This window comes from Molossus molossus, unplaced genomic scaffold (assembly GCF_014108415.1).
Source record: "Molossus molossus isolate mMolMol1 unplaced genomic scaffold, mMolMol1.p scaffold_m16_p_5, whole genome shotgun sequence".
Taxonomy (NCBI): Eukaryota; Metazoa; Chordata; class Mammalia; order Chiroptera; family Molossidae; genus Molossus; species Molossus molossus.
The window spans coordinates 5411289-5424438 of NW_023425388.1; the positions used below are offsets into that span (position 1 = coordinate 5411289).

The 13150-nt window shown below is 56.6% G+C and overlaps 1 protein-coding gene across 1 annotated transcript; it reads left to right on the forward strand.

Moving 5' to 3' along the window:
- The first annotated feature begins 1390 nt into the window (after positions 1-1390).
- On the forward strand, positions 1391-12773 carry ICOSLG (inducible T cell costimulator ligand). Its single transcript, XM_036242977.1, has 7 exons — positions 1391-1489; positions 3715-3755; positions 5294-5638; positions 6822-7121; positions 9177-9335; positions 10029-10064; positions 11005-12773. The coding sequence occupies exons 1-7, from the start codon at positions 1476-1478 to the stop codon at positions 11013-11015; spliced, it is 906 nt and encodes a 301-aa protein (XP_036098870.1). The 5' UTR covers positions 1391-1475; the 3' UTR covers positions 11016-12773.
- Positions 12774-13150: the final 377 nt, after the last annotated feature.

Here is a 13150-nt window from a genome sequence, read left to right on the forward strand (position 1 = left end):
GTCCTCTTCTGCACCAGCGCCCAGCCCCCAGTCCAGCCGGCTTACTCCCTGTCTTGTTTGCTCTTGTCTCCGAAGGAATGGTAACTCCCACCGGCAGAGAGTCTGCCTTTTTTTCCCCTTCACTGATTTTAGAGAGAGGAAGGGAGAGGAAGAGAGACAGAAACATCGATGAAAGAGAACACCGATCAGCGGCCTCCTGCATGCCCCCACTGGGGATTTGGCCCACACGTGGGCCTGTGAGCCACACCTGCCGGGCACGTCTGCCTTTTTTAAAGCTTTTTCCTGGGACTCGCGGAGGACCTGGCCAGAAGGAGTTGCTGCGCACAAGATCTTTGTTGGATGAATGACAGCCTGCAGAAGGTCAGGGAAGCCCCCCTTGGCTCTGCCCTCGCCTTACACTGGCCCCTCCTGTCCCCCAGGGGCCGGCCTCTGCCTGGGACTCCGGACTCAGCCTGAGTGTCTGGATACACCTCTCCAGCCTGCTCCACCGGGACAAGGGCCTCCAAACCTGGCTGAGGACCTTGGACCCCAGGCCCTTCCTGAAGCTCTCCGTAGGGAGGGCATCTAGTCCCCGGTGTCCCCACCTCCCTCACCTCATTGTCACCAACCTGGGGGGGGGTGGCAAGAGGTGGAGCACCGATTCAGGGGGACCCAGAAAGAGACCCAAAGGGCTGTGTGGGGTGGGGGAAGGGAGCAAACACTTTAACAGAGCTCTGCCACCTGGGTAGCCCTTCCCAGACCAGAAAACAGGAGTGCCTGCCTGGTCTGGCCAACTTGGAGGAGTTGAAGTGGTTTCCACCTGCGGGCTTCTCGGAGCCTCTACTAGGCAAACATGCTGCGGCACGTGGCCAGGTCCCGCACGGGATCGGAGAGCAGAGCTGGGGGACCCAGGGCTGCACTGGACGGCAGAGCCAGCCTGCCTTCCCGCCTGCCTTCCCATCATTCGTTCGTTCCAGAACAGACGCGGAGTCCTGAGAGCTGGAGGTGCTGAGGGAGGGAGGGCAGGAGGACGGGAGGGAGCCTAGGGCAGGGACACTGGGGCCGAGGGGCGGTCTGTGCGATACTGGGAAGCAGCACTAGCCTTCTAAGGCCCCTCCGTCCTGGCAAGCCCTTCCACAGCGCCCCTGGCCGCCCTCCTCCCTGGTACCGTACTCCCCGCAACTTCCCGGCACCTGCGGCACCCAGCCCGTGGCCTTGCGCCCAGTGGGCCCAACGAGCACTCTGGCCTGTGGCCCAGCGCGCCCGGGGTCCAACTTGCACCCGTCTAGTTTCAGTTCCGAGGAGGCCGGCCCGGGCACTGCGGGGTGGAGCCAGGGGCGGGGCGGGGCGGGGCCAAGGCCCCAGGCAGCTGGCCACTGCCGCCCCACCCTCAGAACCTGCGGAGCGGAGTCGGCGCGCAGCTGGAGCTGGGCTGCCGTGGCGCGAGGTCTCCAGCGCTCCGAGGTCTCCCGCTCCCCGCGGTCTTCGCTTCCACCATGAGGCTAAGAAGGTGAGAGGCCGTCGGTCGGGCCCTGGGGGAGCCGTGGAAGAAGCGGAGGCGCCACAGTAGGGAGCTGGGTGACCGGGAGGGACCGACCCAGTGCGCCCTGGTGGCCGCGGCCGGGACCTGATCACCTGGCGACGCAGCGGCGGGATCTGTGCGGAGGGTGGGGAGCCGAGAGCCAGGCGGCATCGGGAAAGGCTGGCGGCCGCGATTACCTGCCAGCCGGTGGCATTTGCCCAGGGACGGTGTGGGGAGGGCCAGGCATGGGGACCGGTGCGTGGGTGTGCTGGGGGCGGGGTCCCTGGGAAGGGAAGGGAAAGCGCTCACTACCCCTCCCCCACTCCCCTCCCACCCACTGCCCTACCCTGTCCCTAGAGGACTGCCCCAAGGTGGAGAGCGAAGGATATGATACCTCGCAGGCCAGCTGGTGCCCACTCCCACTCCCACTCCCGCACACCAGGGATTTCCCCTCCGCCATTAGCATAACCACACTGCCTGGGTCCAGCTCATCACTTCTGCTCTCCTGCCAGCCTGAGGGTGGACAGCTTTCCTTTTGCCACAGTACCACCTTCAGGGCACGTTGTAGGGTTAACAGCCTGTGCCTCTCTTGAGGCACCTGGTCCCCAGGTTTTCTACCCACACAGCCCAAAAGGCTGCCCACACCTGGGTCCTGCAGCCCAGTCCTCCCAGTTAGAAATGTGGGTAGTTTTAGGCTATTCTGTTTCCTCGAACAAGTACTAGTATGTCATAGCCACCAGCCACTCCCATCTGGGAGCCATGGCCCTGTCTGTGCCTTCGTCTGACCCCAGGAGGGTGGGCTGGGCCAGAGGCAGGGATGGTGGGCCTGAGGCTGGGTCAGTAGTTTTTGACAGCAGGTGTCAGAGGACCACCCAAGGAGAGGGTACAGAGAGGCCTGCAGGCAGGCAGCACCCAGGATGGGGACACATTGTATCCCCTGCAGGAACCTAGGGCTTGCGCCCAGATGCCCCGAAGTGGCCCTGACAGGTGCATGCATGCGCCCTGGAACCCTGAACACAGACAGGGCGAGCCTTGTGAGCACCCACTGGGTGGGCTCCATGGGAGAGAAATGGGGGCCACGATGAGTTTTCATAGCTCTGTATTTCTTTTTTATCCTCACCCGAGGACATTTTTCCATTTTTTGTTCAGAAAGAGTGGGAGGGGGAGAGAGAGGAAGAGAGAGAGAGAGAAACATCGACGTGAAAGGGACACATCGAGTGGCTGCCACCCACACGACCAACCAGGGCCGGGGACAAACTGCAACCGAGGTACATGCCCTTAGAGGGAACCGAACCCGGGTCTCTCTGGACCGCAGGCCGACGCTCTAACCGCTGAGCCAAACCGGCCAGGGCATAGCTCTGTATTTTAGAAGGTTGCTCTGGCTCAGAGGAAGATGGCTGGAGGGCTCAAGGCTGGGGGTAGAGGTTATCACAGCAGTCCCCACAACCAGGAATGGTTTGTGAGAGGACAGCCCACTTGCAGGCTGTGGCCTCTGGGGGTGTGGGGAAGCCCCTGGTGGCAAGGGACAGGTCTCTATGGAGAGTCAGATGACAGCTCTCAGGGGTGGGGCGGGGGTCTCTGTCCGGAGCTCAGGACACATGGCATCTTGGGAGGCCAGCAGGGGGGGTGGCTAGGTTGAAGGGTGCCAGGAGCCTCGGAAGTCTGAAGTTTTCACTCCTGACAGCCCCTCTGCCCAGCAGCTGGGAGGAGCCTCCCGATTTGGTTTCAGAATGAATTCGTTCCTCAGAGGGCTGCCTTGCCACTCACAGACTGCCTCTGGGCATCTTTGGTCTTCTCTTTCTCCCCCAAATTAAATGCAGCTCTTGCTATTAATATTCTGAAAGTGTGTGTGTGTGTGGTGTTTTCTGATTTCATACAATTTCTTGGAATCTATCCCTCCCTGCGTGGCTAGGGCCCCAGGAGGTCGAAGGCCATGACCTTGGTAGTACCTTTCACTCTCCTTTGTCACACTCTCATCCTTGTTCTGGGAGGTTCACTTGAGGGCTGGCTGGTTGCAGGGGCTGCTGGCCCCAGGACTTGCTGTGCCGGGCAGGCAGGTGGGTTAATCCCGCTGCAGGGGCCTGGCGGGCGGGCCGGCTGTCAGTGGATGTGTTCGCTTTTCTGCGATGGGTGCAGTCTACTCCTGCCCATGAGGAGCAGCCTTCACCTTCGGGAAGAAGTGGCACTCACCTGCCTTTCTGGTTCCTTTCCAGTGCCGGCCTTCTCCTCCTGCTGCTCAGCGGCCTGCACGCCGGTAAGTCCGACAGCCCTCCTGGCCCGAGGCCAGGTCCAAGCCCTTCAGTCTGGAGAGTGGCCCAGGGGGTGCAGGGTCACAGGGGCCTTGCCGGAGCCCTTCTTGTTGTGCCAGGGACCCGTGAGGAAGCTGACCCCCACGCCTGGGCAATGTGAAGGCCTGAAAGCCCGAAGGGGATGCTTGTCCAGATGCCCTTGTTTCGTCACGTGCGAGGCGGAGGAGGGATGCACTTCCCCCGAGTGGTTCGGTCCTCTGCCTCCCAGGGCGGGCCCCCACCCCAGGCAGGTTCCAGAAGAGCAAGGAACGCATGCATCCTGCAGCTCGCGAGCCTTCCAGCCCGGAGGGTGCGGGCGGGGGACGTGCCACTCTTCCTGCAGGCATCCAGGTGTCTGGACAGATGGACACGGCACATGGGCCTGTCTTGGCACGGGGCCAGCAGCATTATAAAGCTGTTGTTAAGAAACCGATGTTTGCTTTTAAATGTCTAAGTTTTTACAAAATCTTTTTCGTTCGAATTCATCATAAACTCCCGAGAAGTAGCAACAAGAGTGTAACATGGTCCCCGTGCCCACCCTGCTTCTCCCAGCACTAGCTTCTTACGTACAGACAGGAAATCAGCATCAGACAACACATCGCAGCACCTTACCACAAATCTGTATTTTTTATTTTTATTTTATTTTTAAATATGTTTTTATTGAATCCGGCCGGTGTGGCTCAGTGCTTGAGCGTCGACCCTGCACCAAGAGGTCGCTGGTTTGATTCCTGGTCAGGGCACATGCCCAGGTTGTGGGCCCGATCCCCAGTGAGAGGCATGCAGGAGGTGGCCAATCGATGTTCTCTCTCATTGATGTTTCTATCTCTCTCTAAAAAAAAAAAAAAAAATCAATGAGGGAAAAAAAAGTTAAAAATAGCCCTGGCCAGTTTGGCTCAGCGGTTGGAGCGTCGGCCTGCGGTACAGCGAGACCCGGGTTCGGTTCCCGCTAAGGGCGCGTACCTCGGTTGCTGTTTGTCCCCGGCCCTGGTTGGTCGTGCGGGTGGCAGCCACTCGATGTGTCCCTTCACATCGATGTTTCTCTCTCTCTCTCTTCCTCTCTCTCCCTCCCACTCTATCTGAACAAAAAATGGAAAAATGTCCTCGGGTGAGGATAAAAAAAAAAAAAAGTTAAAAATATGTTTTTATTGATTTGAGAGAGAGAGAGAGAAACATCGAAGAGAGAGAAACGTTGATCAGATTGGCTGCCTCCTGCAGGGCCCCTATTGGAGATCAAGCCTGAACCCCCCGGGCATGTGCCTTGACTGGGAATCAACTGGCGACCTCTTGATGCCCAGGACGGTGCTCAACCAACTAAGCCGCACCAACCAGGCACATTCTGACTTTTTAAAATACTGCCTTCCTGCGTGTATTTTATGAATACATTCTTTTTCTACTGAAATGAGTCAGAATTGGTATTTGAGAGGGCCCCCTCAAATCCCCCCCCCCGAACTTTGCAACCAAGGAGTCAACTCAGAAAATAAATGTGCTTTTCAAATCGTTGCAGTTATTCAAGAAGAAGTCAGAGCCATGGTGGGCAGCAACGTCAAGCTCAGCTGCATTTCCACCGAAGAAAAGACTTTTGATTTGAATGAACTGTTTGTTTATTGGCAAATTGGTGCGACTGAAAAACCGGAAACTGTGACTTACTACCTGTCCGGGAACAGCTCCGCAGGCCATGGCAATAACCACTACAAGGATCGGGCCCAGCTGTCCCTGGACAGCATGAAGCAGGGCGACTTCTCTGTCCATCTGTACAACATCACCCCCCAAGACGAACAGAAGTTTAACTGCCTGGTGTTTAGTAAATTAGTGAAGATCTTGCATGTTGTGGTGACACTGCATGTGGCAGGTAAGAGCGTCCCTGCTGACCGCCGACTGCACCCCAGGGTACGACCCGGAGCAAGCAGGAATGAGACCATTTCCTGGCTCAGTCACCTGTTTCTTCCCAGGAAGAAAGCCCCTTCTCCACCAGCAGCCTTCTGGTTAACTGTGCAGGAAGCTGCGTTGGTTGAAACATCATTCAACTCCTGAGAGAGTTTTTTGGAACCTGTGCTCTCTGGTTTCACAGAGATACTCCCAGTCTGGCCATCTTTGCCTTGAATGCGCCAACTCGACTCAAACTAGGTTTTAAAAGTAAAGTTAGGCCCTGGCCGGTTTGGCTCAGCGGTTAGAGCGTCCGCCTGCGGTCCGGAGAGACCCGGGTTCGGTTCCCGCTAAGGGCACGTACTTCGGTTGCAGTTTGTCCCTGGCCCTGGTTGGTCGTGCGGGTGGCAGCCACTCGATGTGTCCCTTCACGTCGATGTTTCTCTCTCTCTCTCCCTTCCTCTCTCTCCCTCCCACTCTATCTGTACAAAAAATGGAAAAATATCCTCGGGTGAGGATAAAAAAAAAAAAAAAAAAAAAATTAAAAAAAAAAAAAAAGTAAAGTTAGGCCCTGGCCAGTTTGGCTCAGCGGTTAGAGCATTGGCCTGCAGACCAAGAAATCCCGGGTTCGATTCTGGCCAAGGGCATGTACCTCAGTTGCAGTTAGTCCCCAGCCCCAGTTGGGGTCATGCAGGTGGCAGCCAGTCAGTGTGTCTCTCTCACATCGATGTTTCTCTCTCTCCCTCCCACTCTGTCTGAAGATAAATGTAAAAAAATAGAGTTAGGAAGGAGTGCTACTAGGCAACTTTGAGATCAGAATTTGGGAGGAAAATTAAAGTCAATGAAGATGTTCAGATGCTCAGAGACAGGCTGTGTTCATTTCAGACGACTGCTAGCTCTCCGTGTCACTACTGAGCTCTTTGGAGCGGGGAGTGGGTGCCAGTCACTGCCCCCAGGCTCTGTAGCTCCCCTTTTGGGGGTGGAGAGGTGACTCTTAGGCAGAACAAGGCCAGTGCCCGATGCCCAGACCATAATCCTGTTTCTTCCTCTCCACCAGGGTCAGGGGCATGATAGGCCACCACCCCTGTAACCTGGCCTTGGGCACTGGGCACCCCTCCCCTTCTGACCTTCAGAACCTGGCATCCCTCACCCCCATTCCTTCCCGGCAGCAAACTACAGCATGCCCGTGGTCAGCACGCCCGACAACGCCCCCGAGGATGAGGAGCTCACCTTCACCTGCACGTCCACAGACGGCTATCCCTGGCCAAACGTGTACTGGATCAACCGGACGGACAACAGCCTGCTGGACAAGGCCCTGCAGAACAGTACGGTCTCCCTCAATGCGCGGGGCTTGTACGACGTGGTCAGCGTCCTGAGGATCCGGCGGACCCCCAACGTGAACGTCGGCTGCTGCATCGAGAACGTGCTTCTGCACCAGAACCTGACTGTCGCCAGCCACACCGGGATAAGTAAGGTCCCCTGGGGTCTGCACGCCGACCCCAACCCAGGGTTGTGGGCCTGGGGTGATGGAAGATGCTCTCAGACAGAAGACAGAAGCCCATTCTAGGAGAATGTTTCTGTTCTGCCTGTTCATTTTGTCTGTAGATTCCACTGTTGATATATATGTATTCATTGCCATTTTGTTTGTTCATATATTTTATCTTTTTTTCAAAAAGACCCTTCAACATTTCATATAATAACAGTTTGGTGGTGATGAACTCCTTTAACTTTTTCTTGTCTGGAAAGTCTTTATATGGCCATCGATTCTAAATGACAGCTTGGCAGGATAGAGTAATCTTGGGTGTAGGTTCTTGCTTTTCATCACTCTGAATATTTCTTGCCACTCCCTTCTGGCCTGCAAAGTTTCTTTTGAGAAATAAACTGACAGTCTTATGGGAACTCCCTTGTAGGTAACTAGCTGCCTTTCTCTTGCTGTTTTTAAGATTCTCTCTTTGTCTTGAACCTTTTGCATTTTGATGATGATGCATCTTGGTGTGGGCCTCTTGGGGTTCATCTTGTTTGGGACTCTCTTTGCTTCCTGGACTTGTATGTCTGTTTCCTTCACCAAGTTGGGGAAGTTTTCTGGCATTATTGTTTCAAATAGGTTTTCAATTTCTTGTTCTCTCTCTTCTCCTTCTGGCACCCCCAAGATGCAAATGTTGGCACGCTTGAAGTTGTCCCAGAGGCTCCTTACACTATCATCATTTTTTTTGGATTCTTTTTTCTTTTTGCTGTTCTGATTGGGTGTTTTTTGCTTCCTTATATTCCAAATCAATGGTTTGCTTCTTGGCTTTACTTACTCTACTATTGAATCTGTGTAAATTATTCTTTATCTCAGTTAGTGCCTCCTTCATTTCTGACTGGTCCTTTTTTATGCTCTTGTGGCCCTCACTAAGTTCATTGAGCATCCTTATAAGCAGTATTTTGAACTCGGCATCTGTTAGGTTGCTTATCTCCATTTCGCTTAGTTCTTTCCCTGGGGTTTTGTTCTGTTCTTTCATTTGGGACCTGTTTCTTTGTCTCCTCGTTTTGGTTGCCTCCCTGTGTTTGTTTCTGTGTATTACTTAACGAGGGGCTAGCTGAGACCAGATGCTACTTGTTTGAAAGAATTTAGGAAAACCTGAAGCAGGATCCAAGACCAATCCTATGGTGAAGCAACTGGCAACAGCTTGGGTGGGCCTGAAAGTTGGGTGGGGTGGGGCGGGGCCTCAGGGAATCACCAGGGCGGGGCTACCAGTGTGAGCAGGTTGCTGGAGTCCCAGATATGGCGGCTGTCTGTCGCCCCAGGGAAGGGCTCACCAAAGGAACAAAGGCCTCTGACAGCACGTCTGTCCCGGAGAAAGCCCCCTCTCCAGCCCTCGCTCCAGTGCCAAACAGCTCAGTTCTTCCCTGTATGTCTCTGGTGCCCCTTGAGCTGCCTCCCCTCCGAGCTTAGAGGGAGAGAGTCGGATAAGTCCGTGCGCGGGCCCTTTAAGGAGCTGCCTGGGGCTCCAGCTGCGTCAGCCTCCCTGAGCCTCAGTTCCCACTGGTTTTCCAGCCAGAAGTTATGGAGATTCTCTTCCTGGCACTGGAACCCTGAGCTGGGCGCCTGGTGTGGGACGGAGAACCCTCAGTCCTCAGGGCGGACCTTCCCAGCTGAGGTGTCCTCCTGATTTTTATCCGCCACACGTGGGTGTGGGACCAGCCCATCCCCTCCGCCCTCCTACCAGTCTGGATGTGGCTGCTGCTTTAATTCCGTAGTTGTAGGACTTCCATCCAGTTCGATGTCAGGCGGTTCTGAATGATGGTTGTGTTGTAGTTCAGCTGTAACTTTGGTGTGGTTGTGGGAGGGCACGACACTGCGTTACCTACCGCCACCATCCTGACCAGAAGTCCCGGGCACCAGTTTTATATTGTAAAAATCACAACATGATGTCAGGGAAGTTCTTTGGAATTAATACTTCATGTGGTACTTTCTTCTTCATGATGAAAAAAGACCCTTTCCTCCTTCCCCTCTAAGTCTCAGGTTATTTCCTTTTCTCTAGTAGAAACATTCAAAGGTAACGACACCGAGGTGCTACCTGACACCCACCCGGACAGAACCAGGGCCATGGTGGCCGCGATCACTTTGCTGCTGACTGTGGTGGTGGCAGCGGCCGCAGGCTGGTGGTGCCGGAGCCGGTGTCCGGGCAAGAACTATACAGGTACCGGAGGGCGCACATGTGGCTGGTTGGTGTTTATTTGATGGGAGTCAGCATTTTTGCCTTTTTCAAGATGTCACAGCTCTGCAAGGAGTTGGTTTCATTTAAAGTGCAGTTTTTTTATCTTATTAAAATATTGTTAATCCTCACCTAAGGACATTTTTCCCACTGATTTTTAGATAGAGTGAAAGGGAGGGAGGGAGGGAGAGAGGGAGAGAAACAGCGATGGGAGAGAGACATATGGATTGCTTGCCTCCCACACAACCCGGACTAAGGCTGGGGATCGAACCTGCAACCCTTTGCTCCAAGGGCCGATGCTCTGACCACTGAGCACCCAGCCAGCCGCTTAAGTGCAGTTTTACGTCCTGAGCGTGCATAGCTCCACCAAAGCTCCCTCATGTGGATTTGAAACCTGAGGTCTGAGGCTCCATGTTCATGACACCGTCCCCCAGGTTTGGTGGGAGGTCAGGATGGAGTTCATCTCCATGGCAGCTGAGCTGCTCATCGGCCAGGCCGCAGAGCGCATTCCTGAGCTTCCCACACTTCCTCATACAGCACCTGCCCTGGATGCAGGGATCCTGGGGGGCACCCCGGGGAGTCTGTTCCTGGCCCCAGCAGTCTGGACCCTGGGATCTTTAGACTGGCCCCTCCCCACCCTTCACTGCCACCCTGAGCATTTCTGGTTTGTTTCAACAGGTGCCCAGGCTTTGAGGCCGGAGCTGGGGTTCACGGGTGAGTTTGCCCAGAGGGGAGGAGGCTTGGGGAGAAGGTGTGCAGGTTATGTGAGCCCGGGAGGCTGGCAGCCACTTCCTGTGGCTGCCACTTGGCATGAGCAATACTTGGTGACGAGGACATGCGTGCTTCTATTTTCAGAGACACTGAAACCCCCAAGTGAAGGCCTTTTCCACTGGCCCCCTTAAACGCGTAGCCCTGTCCGGGTGGCCGCTTACTGATGTTGGGTTACTGACTTCCTTTTTCTTTTTGAAGTAGGATTTTTGCCATTCTTTTTTTTTTTTTCCTTTATTGATTTTTAGAGAGAGAGGAAGGGAGAGGGAGGGAGAGAAGGGAGAGATAGAAACATCGATGAGAGAGAACATTGATTGGCTGCCTCCTGCACGCCCCCCACTGGGGATTGGGCCCACAACCTGGGCCTGGGCCCTGACCGGGAATCGAACCGGCAGCCTCTTGGTGTGTGGGTCGATGCTCAACCACGGAGCCACACCGGCCGGATGGGTTACTGACTTTCTAAACGTACGCAGGTCAGGGAGAGGAAGCAGGACGAGGCCACGCACCTTCCACTCCCCATGGTCACTGCCTCTGTGCATACGCCCCCCCCTCCCGCCCAGTCCCACAGGGGTCTTGAGTGAGTTCAGATACGGAGTCCTTCCCAGTTATCCGGGGGATCCGAGCAAGGACCCCACAGTCCTGGGAGCAAAGGTCACTGTGACTGCCACCCCCGTTTGGGGATATATTAATGCACAGACTCGTTTCCCACCAGCAGGTGCCCCAGACCGCTCTGTATCAGGGCAGCCCTTGCTTGACACCTTAGGCAAATAACCGCCCCGTCTGAGCCCCACTCACCAGCCTGAGTCCTGAGAAAACCTCGCGTCTCCAGAATGACAATGAGCAGGCACAGAATTTCACACCCCCGTCTCTTCTCTTTCCTTCCAAGACCATGTCTGACCAGAGCTTGGATGTGGACAAGGGACATCAGATGGCTGCTTGAGGAATGACTCCAGCAGGCTGGGGACAAAGGGGCGCCGTCAGCCTAGGCCATTAACGGGGGCTCCATGGACACGAAGCCTCTCTGGCCTTGGAGGGGACATGCAGGGGCCCCCGCTGGAAAGACTGCCCTTGACCCCAGGGAGAAGTGCCTTGAGCTGCCCTCCCGAGCTAGGCCCTTTTGGAAGGCGGGCACCCCATCTTCACTGCCAAACACAGCAGAAAGGACCTCAAGGTGGCTCCTTCCCACCGCCAGCCCCCAGGAGGCCTTGGCGCGCTCTCCTGTCCCAGCCGCACACGGCGGGGCCAGGGCTCGGAGCCTGGCTGGCAGGAGGTGGCGCCCCTGTGGGGAGAAGAGGGAAGGCGCCTCTCTCCTGGGGCGGCCTGAGGGTGCCGGAGGGTGTTTGCGGGGTGCACGTCCCGAATGCAGGGAATGGAAATGGCCAACTCTGAGGCCCGCGGGTTCTCGACGATTCTCCGGGAAGGAAGCGGCCTCCACTGCTCTGGTGAAAAGCTGGTTCCCCTCCTGTGACAGCACAGTGGCTTCCGTGGAGGGCTGACGCCACGGGCCCAGGCTCCGTCTGCAGCAGGAGAGCTGTGGCTCGGGAGGCGCGAGAACAGGCGTTTCCAGCGGCCGCGGGCTTGGACATGTGATCGCCGATGTCCTTCAGAGCGGGGCCGTGACGGGGACCGAGAGGGCACTCCGCGGTGCGGCAGCCTGTCGGGACGCACAGGAATTTCCTCGAAATGTGGGCTGGGCAGCTCCTTGCCGCCCCTGCTGTCGCCAGGGCCTCTGACGGAGACCTTGATGCAAACACCGGGTTCCTCGGAGCCCACCGGACCCCCCAGGTGACGGCAGGTGGGCGTGGTCCTGGCCCCCCAGCAGTTTCCATGTTGTTGCCTGGAACGACTCTTGCAGTTTAATGTTTCCAGAAGGTTCTGCAAAGGAGGCTGCCAGATAACCCAGGTGTGCACACCCAGGGAAACAGCCTGTGGTTCCGCCCGTGGTCGTTCAGCACTGATGGGCCCCAGACCCAGACTTGGAGCAGAAGTGAGGACCAGGCTCCGTGGTGAAGCCCAGTCCAACACTCATCACAAGAAAGCCCTCGTTTGTCTTTGGAGATAAAAGCCCTCGTGGCTTTTAAATGAGCAGGACAAGGAACCCAGACTTTTAAGTTGAAAGCATTAGGATGCACATGTCATCCCTAAAAGAGTGACAGAAAGGTCACTAACTGGTATTTGGGGCAAAGAAGCACTGGTGTGGTGCCCGTCCTCCACCCCCAGACCCTGAGGGGCCCCGGGGGTGCTCGGCCGGGACCGCGCCCTGCCGGGGGGTGGGGGCAGCCACAGGGAAGCTGAATCTGGTCCCGATTCTCCTGCCAGAAGCTGGTTTCCTCCGGAGGGGAGGCAGCAGAGGACGGCTCTCCTGCTTCTGCCCTGTCGCCCCTGCGCCTGGGGGGGCGCCCCTCAGTCCTCTCCCCGCACCGTGCTGACCTGGGGCTCCTGGGTTTGTCATGTGGCCGCTGGTCCCTGACAACCCTCAGCCACAGCCTGGCAGCCCGCCCTGGGCCTGGGGAGAGTGGACCGGCCTCTGGGACACAGCACACGTCCTGTCCCCTAGGCTTGTGCTCCCAGCCCCCTCTCGTGCTATGCTGTACATGGGCCGAACGCCTGTGCTTGACATCTGTCCCCACAAACCCAATTTAAGAGAATATAAGCTATGGTGGTGGCTTTGGTGGCTCAGTTTGTCCTTACTGCAGGTTCTCACCCTGGGGGAGTTCTGTCTCCCAGGGGACATTGGGCAAGGTCCCGGGACATTTTAGTTGTCTCCCTGGAGGGTTGCAGCTGGCCTCCGTGTGTAGAAGGCGGGACATTGCTCGAAGTCCGGAAACACACAGAGCAGTGTCCCCCCAAAGGTCAGTACAGGGGTAGGTCCGTGCCCCCCAAGGCCACTTTCACAGGTTGGGCAGGGCAGGTGGAGCCCCGGGTCCGGCCGACCGCGCTGGGCCTGGCAGCCAGGTCAGGGCTGCCTCCGCCTGCCCAGCACAGCCCGGGGCCTGGCCGCAGAGGCTGGGCTCCCGGCTCATGCACTGGGC